This window comes from Sinocyclocheilus grahami, unplaced genomic scaffold, assembly GCF_001515645.1.
Source record: "Sinocyclocheilus grahami isolate Dianchi unplaced genomic scaffold, SAMN03320097.WGS_v1.1 scaffold571.1, whole genome shotgun sequence".
Taxonomy (NCBI): domain Eukaryota; kingdom Metazoa; phylum Chordata; class Actinopteri; order Cypriniformes; family Cyprinidae; genus Sinocyclocheilus; species Sinocyclocheilus grahami.
Window position 1 is genome coordinate 245,067 of NW_015505750.1, and position 17,017 is coordinate 262,083.

General features: G+C 36.6%; 2 protein-coding genes across 2 annotated transcripts in view; one reads left to right on the plus strand and one right to left on the minus strand.

The window, feature by feature from the left end:
• The window catches only part of LOC107556527 (protein Dok-7), a 23,586-nt gene extending 15,928 nt beyond the window's left edge, over positions 1–7,658 (plus strand). The window contains exons 7-11 of the mRNA XM_016239667.1: positions 2,196–3,031; positions 4,738–4,792; positions 5,218–5,280; positions 5,391–5,534; positions 7,463–7,658. Coding sequence (XP_016095153.1) covers positions 2,196–3,031; positions 4,738–4,792; positions 5,218–5,280; positions 5,391–5,534; positions 7,463–7,623 — 1,259 coding nt within the window. The 3' untranslated portion in view covers positions 7,624–7,658. The remainder of the gene's footprint in view (positions 1–2,195; positions 3,032–4,737; positions 4,793–5,217; positions 5,281–5,390; positions 5,535–7,462) is intronic.
• Positions 7,659–8,963: 1,305 nt separating this feature from the next.
• LOC107556528 (alpha-2-macroglobulin receptor-associated protein-like) lies at positions 8,964–12,987 on the minus strand. Its single transcript, XM_016239668.1, has 8 exons — positions 12,688–12,987; positions 12,327–12,471; positions 11,973–12,103; positions 11,733–11,853; positions 10,368–10,523; positions 10,189–10,271; positions 9,849–10,025; positions 8,964–9,690 (listed from the first exon to the last, which is right to left on the minus strand). Exons 1-8 carry the CDS (start codon positions 12,847–12,849, stop codon positions 9,622–9,624), a joined length of 1,044 nt encoding a protein of 347 aa, XP_016095154.1. The 5' UTR covers positions 12,850–12,987; the 3' UTR covers positions 8,964–9,621.
• Positions 12,988–17,017: the final 4,030 nt, after the last annotated feature.

The following is a 17,017-nucleotide window of genomic DNA, read 5'->3' on the forward strand; positions in this document are numbered from 1 at the left end:
GGGCTTGCGGCAACCACATGTGACGACCCTGGGCTGGACTCCACTTCGTCCACGGTGAAAGCTGATCCGGCGATCTACAGTGCGAAGTTGATGTATTTCCTCAGCGACCAGCACGGATCAGCTCTAGGCATGACGAAGCGGATATCGTCCTCTTTTGGAAGGCCAAACAAAGTAGTTTCGCTTTCACAACGAAACACACAGCGCCTTCACAATATGGCGGCGGCAACAACAATACTACAGTGAGAATAAAAGTTATGCCTTCTTTCTTTGTGTGAACATTTGGGCGGCGTTATACAAATCTTGCCACATTGTGACATAGACATGTGGGGGCGTGTTAGAACGAGCCGTTTTAGGTAGGCGTGGTTGACTCTTAACTTTTATAAAGAATATCTCTTTGGATTTGAGACTTTAGTCTTTGCAACTTTACAGATCTTCTTCATGCACCAAGAGCTTGTAACACTCCAAAGAGAAAGGAAAAATTGAAATCGCATCATATGACCCCTTGAAAAACATTTAGTAATAGATGTAAAAGTCTGTTCCTCTCACAAGTCATATGGCTTTAAAGGGGTGGTCTAATGCTATTTCATGCATTCTGACTCATTTACACCTTTAAAGAGTTGGATCCTCATGCTAAACATGGCCAAAGTTTAAAAAAAATAGTTGGACGTATGACGGAGTATTTCTGTGCCTGGCTCCTTCAGGGTTCGAATAAGTTTCGGAAAGTTTTTTTTTTCCTCGAGGATGGCCCTGTATGACGTCAGACGGAATTCCTTATATGGGCACTTTTCCCAGACAAGTGCACGCACACACATCAACCAGAGCGAGAGCAACCCATCAACTTGCTTTAAGCCCCATTCACACTACAAGCGACACGCATCAACAAAGCGACACAGTCCCATTCATTTCAATGGAGACTAGAGCTGGCGATTTCCGGTGACACGAGCAACAGCGACCGTTGGCAACTGGGGCATGTCCAGCGACGCGACAAAGTTCAGAATCCTTCAACTTTATGCAAATGAAGAGTGACTTTCGGGAGTGTCAGCCAATAGGAAAGAAGACGGTAGAGCTCATGTGATCGTTCTCCTCTCAGCACCGTAGATAAACATACGCAATGGAAGAAAGTAGGCTCTGTTTCTCAATAATTTTTGTTTGTATGTACATATTTAATTTAGATTTAGATTATATTTAGTCTTTTGCCTCCAAAATGTTTGTACTTAGCGGCAAGAAACCTGATTCGCTGTCAAAGCAACCAGTATTGAGAATACCCACTAGTAGCCTCATCGCCAGCCCCTGGCATCTGGCAACATGCAGCGTCAAAAAGTCGTGTGAATGCAGCTTCGGGTTACAGAAATCCTCGGCAGTGCTGCAAAGGACTTGATCGAAAAGGATTTGTCATTTTGTTTTTAGACCACAAAATCAACAATGTCACCAAAGTAGTGTGTTTTTGGTTGTGAGGGAAAGACAACCTAGTTCAGCTTCCCAAAGAACCCAGCGTTAAGGGAACAGTGGATGCAGTTTGTTTCTCCGGAGCAAGTATGTTTGTTTGTTCGTGGCATTTCAGTAATTAATATTTTATAAACAAACTAAATTTAAATTTAAGTCAATAAAGTTTCTGTTCCTGTTTTATTTAAATCGATGTCACAGCTTGCAGACGATCGCTACACAAAAGGTTTGTTCGACTTGAAGCGGCACTCCGCAGATCGGTCGGTGTTCGACATCAAAGTACCGCGAGAGCAATTCGAAAGCATGCAGAGCCGTCTGCTCTCTTTAGCTCTCACTGTACTTTAATGTCATACACTGATCGATCTGTGCAGAGCCGAGTGCTCGTAACTCTTTAGCTCCGCCCACGGCATGCCTCCAGGAGCTCAACTGTTTTCAGAGAGAAGCGTAAAGCTGTATCTGTCTTTTATAAATCTGATAAAACTCTTCGAAAATATGAAGGATGCAATTCTACTCTATAAGTACGCAAGATTAACATGAGGTTGGCAGAAACTGTGTGTTATGTCCCCTTTAAAAGACTTTATGCACATTATAAAAATGTGGTGCAAAAATTCTCCTTTGTGTTCCACCAAAAAATAACTGAACATCTTCATATAACTCAAATTGTAATTGGCTTTTGTTTCACTCCCTTTTTGAAATGGATGTACAGTGCTATCATTTGGTAATACCATCGTCTCTTTGTCATAATTGGTCAGCCTCCACCTTCAATTATGGCGCCTCCTTGGCAGGAGATGATCGGAGCATCTCTAGCTCCTCCTCTGAGACCAGCCATTCTGATAACAGCCTGGGAAGCCGCCTGGCGATTTGGCCTGAACTGTTCAGACACCCCACCCCTGTCGAACCATCATTATCATCATCCCTGTTAGGGGTTGCGGGATGTAAGAGTACAGCCTGTTCTGTCAGCACGTCCAGTGATGACCGTCTATATGGAGCGATGATGGGAGGGCTTCGTCCACCATCCAAGCCTCCTCACCCTAGAGGCCTTCAAGAGACGGGACGCCAGAGCTCAACAGACAGCGGTATTGCCACCGGAAGCCACTCTTCGTATTCTGGAAGCTTCTCCTCCTACACTGGTAGTATGGATATTGGGCATGGAGAGACTGATGAGTTTGGATCCTTAACAAGTCTCCCTCAAAACCCCAATTCAAATTCTAACACCCTTATCAACACTCCAGTACGGACAATTCCACTTATTCCTGAGCACAACCCGTGTGTGTGTCCACTCAGAGAGGCTGCTCAAATGCAGGCCACCATGTACCAGGTACCCAACCCACCGCTGCAGCATTATGACATCCCCCGCAAGCTCCTACAACACCAATCATCCAATCAGGAACAGTTTTTGACTGCTGCAAGCCACGGACATAGGCCTGAATGTGGAGCTCTGGTACCAGAGGGTGTCCCTGCAGATGCCACCCCCAAACAAACTGTCCCACAGAGATTCAAGTGGTGTGGTGAAGGAGCAGCGCCCCCTGAAGGTTCCACCACATCACAATTACAGCTCGCCATTTGTCCCGACTGTGGGGGAGGAAAGGTAACAAGATTGTTTTTTTTTTTTTTTGCTCTTTGTGTCTGAGCTGTATTTTTCAGCTGATTTGGATGAAACGCTATACTAAAAATGTTATTTTCAGAGTTTCTTGTATTACTTATTCAGAGGTGTTGCAAGACCCCCACAAAATCAACTGCAAACTGTTCTTTTTAGTGAATCAAACTTAAATCAGTGTAGTATGACAATAGACACATTGGCGTTTTTTTTAAGGATGTGCCCACTAATGCTGCATTTATTTAATCAAAAATATGAAACATTATGAAATATTATTGCAATTTAAAATAACTGTTTTCTATTTTAATATATTTAAAAATGTAATTTATTTCTGTGTTGGAAAAGCAGATTTTTCAGCATCATTACTTCAGTCTTCAGTGTCACATGAGCCTTCAGAAATCATTCTAATATGCTGATTTTGTGCTCAAAACACATTTCTTATTATTATTATCAATGTCTAAAACAGTTGTGCTACTTAGTATTTTTGTGGATACTGTGATAATTTTTTTCCAGGATTCTTTCATGAATGGAAAGTTCAAAAGAGCAGCATTTATTTGAAATGGAAATCTTTTGTAACATTTATAAATGCCACTTTTGATCAGTTTAATGCATACTTGCTGAATAAAAGTTACTGACCCCAGACATTTGAACACAAGTGTATGTTACCATATTTTTGTTGTTCACACCTTTTCCAAAATACAATGGCATTTCTTTTGTTCATTTATTCTTTAACATTTCTAAAAGATAATTAATGGAACAGTTACAGAACCGGTATTGCTTTATAAATAACCTGTTAGCCTCCATATGCTAAAAGAAACTTGGTGAACTTGGATGTAAAGAAATTACACAGCAAATAATGCAAATCAGTGAAGCGTATTACTCCCAAACAAATGTGCTTGGATTAAACCAGATAACTACATGGCTATTTCTGAGTCTAAATGCATCTTTTGTCAAAGTATGCGGACAAACTGTTCTCTAGATTTGGACTAAAACTTTACCAACAGAACAGACTTTTGGAACAGATCAGGGCAGTGTTGACTGAGCATCAGTTTTTCGTTATGCACTCCTCTAATCACAGAATCCAGCGTTCCAGCACAAATCCAAAGACTGTTCCAGCCGTCTGTCTCCGGATCATGCTCAGCCATCATGTTGATGCATCAGTGGGGAGGCACAACCAGTTTGCAGAATGAATTTAAATGTCTGTTATCTCGCCACATGCTCCGGGTTGAGCTATAAAAACAGCTTGCTTTGACCAAACAGCAAACAAAAAATCATAGCATTTTCCTATTCAGGGCAATCAATATTTTGCACTGAAAAACATACCACTCTCAGTACTGTGGCTTACAGCATTCAATATTTTGTTTTGTTTACAATAGTGGTAAAATTTCAGTTGCTTGTTGTGACCGGAAGCATGTCTTCAGGCTTGTACTGGGTGTTGGTGTAGTCAGTCAATGCTAGTTGTAAAATTTCATTTAAAGAAGTAAAAACAGCAACAGCTGAAGGGGTGAGAAATATGGTACGATGTTTGGTTTTCATATATTTCCACAAACATTTGGATCAACGGTGACTTTGAAATATTTTTGTCATGTACAGAAGAAGCAGAAATGGCTGGCTCGGCCAATTAAAGAAAAGAAATACAGCATTAAACAAGTCTGCTACTGCTTTGGGATTTCCAAATTACTTTTGTGTTTGTGTAGGTGGAGGAGAGGAGCAGGTGTGGGATGAGAAGCAGTCCTGAGGAGCAAACTGACGGTGAGCATCATACATTTGATCTGGTTTTGAAAAAATAATGACGATAAAAAGGCCTCTGAGGACACTGTCCTTCAGTCAGGTAACAATACATGAATGTCATTTCATGCCTCTCTCATCCCTGAGTACATAAAGCTTTCAACCAGACCTCTGTGTCTGTATCGACTGATAAAGTGATTCTAGTCTCAGCATTGACATGTTATAGCTAAACATAGTAATCTTGAGGAGAAATTGTGATGCTTTGTTGTCACTGGATATCTTATGTGTGTGTGTGCAATATGCCAAGTCAGATTGTTTTTCTGCTGATCAAGAATTTAATGATTTGGAGCATATATGAAGCTCAGTGTGTTGTGATTCTAACTGAATGGCTTACTTGTGATTCATTCTTGTTTATGTTTGTGTTTTGTCCTGCTCCGCTGATCCAAAAGGCAATTATGAGCAGATGGCATTCATGACTGATGCATCCAGGTGGCCACAGTTCGGAGAGTATGGTAATTGAGATGCCCCTTCTTATACAGTACATCGCCATCTGATCGCTGCATTTTATTCGCAATTTCATTGGTAACTGTGCATAAATTGGGTTTGTGTTGTGGTCTTGCAGGAGAGACTGGACTGACAGTTGACAAACTTCAAGGTGATTCTGTTAACTATGTAAATATCCCCATCAGTCCTATGTCTAAACGCCAGCTGCACTACATGGAGTTGGATCTGCAGGATCGGCCAGAGTCAAGCCACACTGTCAGAGGTACACTGTGTTCCTCTCATATACAGTCACACCAAAAAGTATTCTGACCATGTTTTATGTGTTATCTGACATTATCAAGATGAATTTGTTCTGACACAGTTTAACTCTGTGTTCTTGTCATATTTTATTACCATTTTCTAAACTACAGCGAATAAACTGTGATAATGTGTGAAATGTTGAATTTTGGTTTGACTGTATATACTACTTTCTTTTGATACTTCAATTACATGCCATAGGACTATCATGATGTGCTACATACTACATGACTCCAACCTAAAAATGATCTCTAATGCTCACCAAGGCTGCATTTATTTGATCAAATGCAGTAAAAACAGTAATAATGTGAAATATTATTACAATTAAAAGTAGCTGTTTTCTATTTTAATATATTTTAAAATGTAATTTATTTATGTGATGGCAAAGCTGAATTTTCAGTAGCCATTACTTCAGTGTCACATGATCTTTCAGAAATCCGTCTAATATGCTGATTTGCTGCTCATGTATCATTTCTCATAATTATCAAGTTGAAAACTGTTGTGCTGCTTAATATTTTTGTGAAAACTGATTTCCCCAAGGGGTTTTCATGAATGGAAACATGAAAAAAGAACAGGATTTATTTGAAATAAAAATATTTTGTAACAGTGTGTAAGTCTTAAATGTAATGTTTAGATGCATCCTTACTGAATAAAATTAATTTCTGTCAATAAAAATCTTACTGACCCCAAAGTTTTAAACCGTATTTTAAGCTATTCGTATCTATAGTTCTATTTTGCGGTTTGGAATGACTGTACAGCTGTGTTGCGATTAAAATATGAGTTTTTCTCAGTCGCTTTGGTACCTTCTCAGATCAGATTTGAAATTTCCAAAATTACTTGTTCAACCTGCACATCATAGTAATTTGTGCACATCATAAAAGCAATTTCTCATTCTTTTGAACAAATTGTGAATGCTTTTGTATGTTCATGTTCAGTCTTACCCCCAAAACATCGTTTTGCTTTAGTTCGTTGCTTACGTCATTCAATGCAAAATGGTTGAGCTAGTTGTCATAATCTGTCAAGCATATTTTCCATACATTTCTATTACTTTTTTTTTGTAAATGTGTTCTGAATTGATGAATTGTGCAGGTGAATCTTGAATTTGACTAATGATGGGTTAATTAACCAGTTATCAACCAGTTCTCTAAAAGGGTAGGTGAAAGAGTAGGGAAGCAGACAAAGAGGTAGAAGAGACCATGGGTGTAGCCACATTTCCAATGAAAAAAAGGCCACTATTGTGGAGCTTGTTCTCAATCATGACCTCACAATTGCTGAGGCAGGTTGAAAGATGCAGCCAAATATTGTCCTCAATCATTCAAGCATTTGTAATGTAATCCAACAACGTGCACTGTACTGTAATACTGTGTACTTACTGTGATTCTTCATATTACTTTAGTCAACTTACATTACACAGTAAATATACGTCATACAGATACACACACACATATGTATACACGTATACACAAATGTGAATAATTTTAACAAAGAGAGATCATACAAAATGCATGTTATTTTCGAACAAACTAGTATGAGAGCCTGTTCTAGAACACCCCCAAAACAAAATCAAGACTTTGTAAAAGAGCATAATAGGACCCCTTTAAGGGAAGTGCAACTGGTGTGGCCACACCAGCCCTGCGGCAAATTAACAGAGCTTGCACATTTGAAAAAATAAATTGTTAATAAATGTTTTTTAATTGTTTGTAAACAGCGGTCAGCTCCAGTACTAAATACGCCCACATTGACATCACTGCGACGGAGACTGCACAGAGGGTGGGAGCCCAGCATGCTCAGGGCCGAGAGGAATGGCCACACCAGCCCTGCGGCAAATTAACAGAGCTTGCACATTTGAAAAAATAAATTGTTAATAAATGTTTTTTAATTGTTTGTAAACAGCGGTCAACTCCAGTACTAAATACGCCCACATTGACATCACTGCGACGGAGACTGCACAGAGGGTGGGAGCCCAGCATGCTCAGGGCCGAGAGGAAAGACTACAGGAACTAGAACAGAAGAGGAGAGGAGAGGAACACTCACCTGAACATATAAGAAAGTAGAGTCAAAACGTCTGAGACAACATAAAATTTAATTTAAACCTAGTTCTTGCATTTTATTTATTTATTTTTTAAAGAAAAATGTATATATTTAATATAAAATATTTTAAGATGCTGTCATATTTTTAGGTCACTTGTGAATTATGAGCACATTTTTCATTACAATTTTTTCATTTTCTTGCATCCACTTAAGTACAAAATGTGGATCATCAGGTTTTACACAAACTTTTGGAGTTCATGCAACTCCATGCCATTTGTCATTTTTTAATCAACAAAGACACCAAATATTAAGAAATTATTAAATTCATATGCATTTTTCAGTTCAATGTTTGTTTTTCTCAAATTATGCTGAAAAAATAGAAATGCAAAGTAGAATAATTTTTGGTAGGTGTCTCAGATTGCACTGTATATCAGTGGTTCTCAACCTGGGGTCCAGGGCCCACTACGGGGCCTCAGTATGAGTCAAATATTAATGTTAATTTTTTTTTTTACTAATTCAAAATCTAAAATGAGGCATGGAAAAAGAACACACAACCAAGATATAAACTGAAATATATAGGAGGGCCTTCAAATATTTGGTTGGACAGTGGCCTTCAGTTGAGAATTGCTGTACAGTATATGCTAATTGTATTTCTGCATTGTAATCTATGTGCAACTTTGTGGATGAATGTATTATTTTCCATAATTACAATTTGCATGGAATTAGAAAGGATATAAATATGAAAGCAGACCCTAGATGCATCAACTTTGACTATTGACTGTAAATATATACTTTCTTTTGTGACCAATTTTGTTTTGAACATTTAAACATTTCATAAGAAACTAATTTTTTTCAGAGATTTCTATATTCACTACAGCAGTATTAATAAAAATGATACATCGGTGACTAGTGCTGCTCATCCTTTAAATGCTTGATGCAACATCACTCTATGGCAGCTCAGCATAGCAACCATTCAACATCATGTCATAAAAAACACAGGTCTTGGGCAGTTTGTTTTATTATATGTGTAACATGAAATGAGAAGAATGTGTACAAAAGCGATCCTATTATTTATTTTGACATTCCTGATAATTCATTACAATGCTGGATTATCATATTTTTATCAATATGAAGATTAAAAGATTTAAGAATGAGTGCGTAGTTTATATTAGAATTTTTGTGACAAACGTCTAAATGATGGAACTGTTTAAACTGAGGATGTTGATTCAAGTCTACCTTGGGACAACACAGTCAATCATGGTAATGGACTTTGTATTCAATGCTATTTAGAGATTAAGTCAATATAATGGTTGACTCGAGGTCTGCCTTGCCAAATCCAGCTATTTAAGTGCTTGCGCTTAGCTTTTTTTTTTTTGGTCTTTCTCCATTGCATTTGAGCCTTTTCAGCCTGTTCCACTGAAGCACACCTTTTTCCTGAATCTGTCAAGTTTAGCTGTTATTAAAATATTAAATCAAGCCTGTTTAGGGGTGGCACCGTTGTTCATGAATGGGTATTATTGAGCTTAAATCTTAGGATGCTCAGGACTGGGGTATTTAAAAAAAAACAGGAGGATTATTGAAATGAAAGCTTTAACAGTTTACACTGAAAACTTTGAGCTGTTTTCATGTCTGTGTGCTCATGTTGTGAAGGAATGTTAAATTCTTTTCTACACATATTTCAGTGTGCATTTGTTTGTTTAGCAACTATTATTAAATATAAATAATTGAGCCACAAACAAATTTGGCCAAAATTAATAGAATGCTTGTTGCCATTTACTGTACAAGCATAAAACGGGAAAGGAGCAACAAACGAAGAACTCATCACTACTCAGTACCATTTAAAATTAATTTACCCCATAGCCTAGCTTCCCAATGAAAATGTTCAATTCATGTACAATGTGCCCTACCTTTATAAGCCTGGTCCATCTGTGTTGGATAACATTTTAGAATACAGCATATGCGACCTCTGAACGATTATAGCTAACAGTAGTCCTGTCATGGGAACACAAATAAAATGGTACTCAGAGTTCATTGTGTTGCAGTCCATTTTGGGAAATCTTATTCGTCAAGTCCTGCAAGTGTTTCTTCATCTAAAAAAACAAATTGTGACAGAATTATTACAGACTCGCACTCCATAACCCTTACATTCTATGCTAAAAGAAATATGTTTATGATATGCCTGAAAAAATCCACAAAGTACAACCACCAAAATTTTTTTTTTTTCTTAAAATCCATTTTGCAGCTCTACCTTGTATCCCATTTCTCGTGCTTTCTCAGCAAGAGCATTGTATTTCTCTTTGTTTCTCATTGTGTGTTCGTTGTCTCCCAGGGCCTCCACATGCTTCAGTTTCTGATGAGACAGTTCCAGCTGCTCCTGATAGTGCTGGTGCTTCTCAACCTTTGTTTCAAAGTGTCTAAGTTCCTCCTAAACGAGAGAAGAAGGGGGAAAAAACAAGACTCCAGATAAGCAAATAGAATCAAATATTTTGGGGAAAAAAGGCAGTGCATATTAAAACTAAACTGAAATGCAATATTTAGCAGTAGCTGTGCAGTAATAATCTGAATGTTCTGACACAAGTAAAGCTTACTTTAAGAGAGTCAAGTTCGACTTCAGTGAGATTAGATCTTTTTGCCATCTCCCAAAGTTCTATGACTCGTGGCTCCTTAAATTCTGCCATAGACAAAGATATGAGAGATAGAGAGCATTAGAAAGCCATGCAGAAATTCAATTATTAAACACGGGTTCAACCTTAGCAAGGGTCCCCACCACTATCAGCACCGTAACCCTCATGGGTGATCTTGCGGAGTCGTTCAAAGCCCTGGTTAAGGCCTCTCATTCTCTGCTTCAGATCTGCATGCTTCTGATGGAGAACATGTTCCTTCATGTCACCCTCCAGAGGACTGATTACGTTCTTATGGATCTCTTATGGAAAGAACAGTTTAAGAGACATTTATTGATCAGGTTCTGAAAGTTGAAGACAAAGACTGTGAGAATCTGCACAGGAGGTTAAAATTTAAACAGTCCCATTATTAAACTACTGGGGTGCATTTCCCAAAAGCATCTTTAGCCAACTATGGTAACAAGTTCCGTTATTACAACATAGGTAATAATGAACATTCGCAAACCTGTTCTCAAACTGTGGTTAGAAATATAGTTTATGACATGTGGAGATTCATTCTATATATTTAATTCTAGCTAAAAAATAATAACAATAATATATATATACACATGTATATACACACACACACACACACACACATTTCATTCATATACAATTTACTGTTAAAAATCAGTGCCAGTGTTTGAAGAGTGCGCATGTGCATAAATGCGTAAAGGAATCCTGACGTATGACGTAATAGTGAACAAGTCTAATGAATTAGTCTTTAGATGCCATGTTTGTTATATCAATATCTCAGAAAAATGACGAAAGCTGCTGACTGAATGAATCACAAGTATACAGGAGTAAAATGTGCGTCATGTGAACAACAAGAACCTAATATTAATTATTATTATCTCAAATCAATTAATTAGCAGAGTTTATTACTCCATCACCTGCATTTGTGACATTATTAATGAGAGTCCTTTATTGTTAAACCAACGTGATTCAAACAACTGAGGTGTAACCATGCTACTATGGTTTCGGGACTAGCTAGCTCCAATGATACATCACACTACAGCATACAATCAACCTAAAAACCTTGGAAATTCTCGGGAAGAAATGTGTTAATCAACACTGGCAAAAAGGCTTATTAGAAATTCTGCCTCGTATAGCCTTTTAAGGATTTAGTATTTTCTTAGAACTGAATGCTAGATAACACTTTAGCATAGGGAACACATATTCAATATTAATTAACAGGTTTTTTCCCTCAATAAAACCCTTGCTGCTTATTAATAAGGTAGTTGTTAAGTTTAGGTATGGGGTAGGATTAAGGGATCTACAATATGGTCATGCAAAATAAGGCATTAATATGTGCTTTATAAGTACTAATAAACAGCCATTATGCTAGTAGTATGCATGCTAATTAGCAACTAGTTAATAGTAAGAATTGCTCCTTAAAATGAAGTGTTACCGAATGCTATTAGAGATCCTATGTTATGTAATCTTGGCACTAAACACGACCAAACTCTAACCTTCAGTCCGGCTGACAGTGTCCATGACAATGTTATACTCATTGATTTTGTCTTTGTGGTGATGGAATTCTCTCTGCAAGGTCTGGAGCTCCTCGTCGGAGAACTTTCCAGAAGTCTTGGCCTGAGGATCAAAGGTCGAAGAGAATGTTTAAGCAAAGTTAGTAATAAGTGAACAAGTCTGTAAGCCTGCAAATGAGTAACACATTCACACTCCAGTAGTTGTTCTGTCCCATGAGTTACCTTGTTCCACAGCTTGTCCAGCCTCGGGTCATCAAATGTATCTCCATCTTTAACATCATGATCTTTCAGTCTGTTGCTGTCCAGTGCCCGGGTGTCTTTTTTCCCATCCATTCCATACTTTGCTAGAATAACTGTGCAAAGAAATATATTTATTATAATAAAGTTATAGAAAGTTGAAGTCATTTTAGTTACCACTTTGCTACATATCATAAAAACAATAACATTTTCTATTCAATATGTCCCATCCCAACTTCCAGTAGCAATAGGAAATGCATCACCAAAGAGAATAATACGAGTTCTTAATGTCATAACCCATGAAAACTCAGTCTACCAAACAAAACAGTCAAATCCTACTATTAAAATTGCGTCTGAGCTTGGCTTCTCTTTCTCCGTCCTCATCCAACCCTTCTGCTTTCAGTTTTTTCCACTGAAGTTCATCTTTCTCCTGGATCTTCAAGTCACTGTGCAGTTCTGAGAGCCGCACCGGTGCAAGCTGCATCTAAAGCAGGAGATGGTGATGGACAGTTACAGTGAGGAGCATTATAATGTTCAAACAAAGCATATTATAAAATCTGAGCAGTCATGAAATACTATAGAGTAAGATTTAAACACAATAATAAGAGAAGAACAATCAGAATATCCCATTACATTAGCCAAAATTAATGATTGTATATTTATAATATACTGTATATTTTTAATCTGTCACATTACTTACTCTTATCGCCTTTTCCCAAACCTGGTTTAGTTTGGCAATCCTGAATTCCACCTGATTGTTGTTTTTATCAGATGCCTTTTGTTCATTAATTTCTTTTGAATACTTGCCCGCCATTGCTCCGATGACAAACAAAGAAATCAAAATTGTAAGCTGCATTTTCATTCTGACACACAAGAAGCCAATTAGTTACAAAAGGTATGAAAGTATGTAATGTTTTCTAAAGCATCTGCAGCGCTATTCAGGAAGCGTTTCGAGAATCATATGGCGTTCACATGATTGCACGTCCAGCTGCGCATTGCATCATGGGTTTTGTAGTGTTCAATTAGACGTACGCGCTTTGGAGCGAGCGACTCGACGTATAAAGACTTCAAATCCCACGAAGCGTTGCTTGCTCGTTACCTAGTAACAACGCGTAAAGATGCTTTGAGCAAATGAGATCGATCCACGCACTGGGAATGAAGGGAAGCCAGCCCACTTGCTGCCATCTGCTTATTGAAACTGCCCACAAGATTAGATTTTAAATCTCACTAAATCTCGAGCGCAGATCTCCCAAAAGTCTAATATTAATTTTTTATTCCTGAGTGTTCATCTGTTGGATTTCAAATAAAATAAATAAAATCCAATGCCTAGGAAGCAAAATTCACCCATTATTGTCAGTTCTAAAAGGGTTACTAGAGGTGTGAACACTTTTGCAATCTGTCTTGCTCAAGCCTGCTACCTGTACTGCAATTTGTCTTTTCCAATTTTCACAATTAGAATGCTATAGTACTAACTGCTTTCCAATATTGGAGATAATACAATGATTGATATAGAAAACAAGATGAGACCAGTTGAGATTCCTCATAAAGGCTACTATAAAATGCATGTTAGTATGTTTGTGCCAAATTGTGCCACCAGCGCTATCCCTATAGTAGGATTAAACCTCAAAAATGAAACCCAATAGGCTACAGGGTATTTAATTACACATCTTTGTCTTACAATAACAAAGTACACTACTTAATCCTCATTGCTTGGTTAACCCATTTACTTTGATGATAAAATAATTGGATACATTTATGAAACACTGACTGTTATAAATTTGTGGAACAACAACTTAAAGTGTTACTGAAGGAGAGCTTGGGACTTTTTCAATTTTTCAAAACTTTGTGCTTGTACAACATACTTGTATCAGTCGGCCATTCTTGTTATCCCTATTACATTAGAAAACATGACATTATCTAACCAAATTGACATAAAATCAATAAAGCCTGTAATATCTATCCAAGGTGTCATCACCTTCATAACACCAGCTCTCTGAGGGACCTTTTGTACACAAATTCATATTGATTGACTCCTCTCTCTTTTACAGTCTATCCTGTTCTATGTTGACATTGCAAACGCTCGCTTAAACACACACACACAGAGACACACACGTTTCCATGTTTTATGGGAACATTCCATTGAGGTATACATTTTTATACTTTACAAATGGTAAGATTTTCAAAAATCTTAATTCTGTATGATTTATAAGTTTGTTTCCTCATGATGACCAAAAAATCTCCTCACAAGGTCAAAATGTACTGGTATTACCATCCTTGTGGGGATATTTGGTCCACATAATGTAGGGAATATCAAGATCACACACACACACACACACACACACACACACACACACTTTAAACATATTATGATAAAGAAAACAGCAGAGGTAATTATACGAGATACATGCAGTACCAGAAATTCATTATATTTGGCTTATTATATTATATTATATTATGTTTGGAATATTTAATTTAGACATAATAAGCAAACCACTTGAAAAACACTTACTCATGCAAACAATTACAAAGTGATTAAAAATATAGCCTACTTCAAGATATGTTAAGGACATTCACTCCCTAGTGAAAAAAAGTATACTTTATTGTATTTGTAATATATTACCTGTTTTAATAGTACATTGCAAATATACTAACAAAAAATGTACTATCTTTAAATATATAAAAAGTATATTAGCATCATGCTTTTGTCTATTTTCACAATACAACTTTTAACACACTTTAAAATAATTGTAATTTAGTATATTCTCTAAAAAATATATTTTACAAAAATATACTTGAATTAAAAGTTCTGTTTATTTTTTATAAGTATATTTATTTGCACTTTACTTAAATATATTTTATGAATATTTTTTAACTGTGTGCTGAAAATGATCATTGTAACAATGCATTGAAAGTACTTTCAAAGTACATTATTAAATAACCTGAAGTTGTAGGATATTTTATATAAGTCACATTTTTGAGTAAATTTTAAGAAGAATTTTACTTCTTCATGCTTGGAATTCACTTCATTACTTGGACATACATTGTTTTCAGAAAGTAATAACACAAATAAATAAAGCGAATGCATAATAAAGTGTACAGTCAAGTAAACACTGTCTATATTGCATGGCCAAAAACTGAAGTTCACTCACTCTGCATTAATATCACTAATCAAGCATGTAAATAGACATATACTTAAAGTGTACTAAGTGTACTTGAAGTTGTTCCAATTTAGCATAGAAAAGTACACTAAATACACTTTAAAGTTATACTTTAGTATAATTTAATTACAACTAAAATACACTTAGTACAAAAAATAGTTGTTCCAAAATAGCACACTTCAAGTTAACTAATCTGACAATTACTCTGGCTGCAAGTATACTTAGTATACTTTTTTTTCACTAGGGCTTGTTTATAAAATCGCTGAAATTATATGAAGTGGATTTTGTAATGCTTTTCAGGGTACAGTATGAAAAGGCAGTTAAGTCATCAAGGTTGTACCATCTTTGCTCACTGTCACGAGTTTAGTCATTGACCTTTGATTCTACTCAAAAGACCTTTCTAAGGAGCATACAAAAATGTCCCTATAAAAAATACACAAGCTGCGTAAGTAAAAGCACTTCATATGTTAACACAATATAGCTGCCTGTTGTCTACCCACTTCAAAATAACACTAAAATAGCCGCCAGGGCTGAGCATATCTGCAAATTCATAGAAAATAAACAAAAATCCAAGGTTTTTATTTAGCACAGTGGCCAGATTAACAGATAATCAGACATCACCCGAACTAAATATTCCCTCACAGTTTAGTAGTAATGACTTTATGAATTTATTCACTGATAAAATTTATAGTATCAGAAATACAACAATAAATGTAGACTCTACAGAGTCTTGTAATTCAGCTTCATTCATTGCACCCAAAGAAAAATTGCAGTGCTTTACAACTATAGGACAGGAAGATCTAAATAATCTTATCACTGCATCTAAACCAATCAAATGTTTATTAGATCTTGTACCCACTAAATTACTGAAAGAGTTGTTACCTGTAGCAGAAGAACCACTTTTGTCTTTAGGTCACGTCCCAAAACCTTACAAGCTGGCGGTTATTAAGCCTCTTATTAAGAAACCACAACTAGATCCAAGTGAACTGGCAAATTACAGATCCATTTCAAATCTTCAGTTGTGTCTGCTTAATTGTGCTCCTTCCTGTAAAAAAAATAGATATCTATGAAGAATTTCAGTCAAGTTTCAGGCCCCAACATAGCACAGAAACTACACTTGTTGAAATTACAAATGACTTGCTTCTTGCGTCAGACAAAGGCTGCATCTCATTACTAGTTTACTTGATCTTAGTGCTGCATTCGACACTATAGATCATGACATACTCATAGATTGATTACAAAACTATACGGGTATTCAAGGGCAGGCCTTAAGATGGTTTAGATCCTACCTGTCTGACCATTATCACTTTTTTTATTTAAACGGGGAATTATAACAATTACCCCAGTAAAGTATGGAGTGCCGCAAGGATCTGTCTAAGGCCCTCTGCTATTTTCAATATACATGTTACCCCTTGGTAATAATATTAGAAAATATGGGATTAGTTTCCATTGTTATGTGAATGATACTCAACTATATATTTCAACAAGACCAGTTGAAACTTCTAAATTATCTAAGCTAACAGAGTGTGTTAAAATGTAAAAGTTTGGATGACCAATAATTTCCTCCTATTAAATTTGGATAAGAGATATTACTTATTGGACCAAAAAACAGAATCTCTTAGATTACAATTTGCATCTAAACGGATATACTGCTACTTCTAATACAGTCAGAAATTTGGGAGTTATATTAGACAACAACTTGTCTTTTGAAAATCATATTTCACATGTTACAAAAACAGCATTCTTCCATCTTAGAAACATTGCCAAGCTACAAAACATGTTACCTGTTTCTGATGCAGAAAAGCTAGTTTATGCATTCATGACCTCTAGACTGGACTATTGTAATGCACTGCTAGGTGGTTGTCCTGTATC

Bases quoted from the DNA above. Each gene is read 5' to 3' on its own strand.
- LOC107556528 (XM_016239668.1), bottom strand. From the start codon at position 12,849: ATGAAAATGCAGCTTACAATTTTGATTTCTTTGTTTGTCATCGGAGCA. The intron at 11,854-11,972 runs GTAACTCATGGG...TTTGATCCTCAG, and splicing joins TGGACAAGCTGTGGAACAAG to GCCAAGACTTCTGGAAAGTT. The intron at 10,272-10,367 runs GTGGGGACCCTT...TGTCTATGGCAG, and splicing joins GGGTTACGGTGCTGATAGTG to AATTTAAGGAGCCACGAGTC.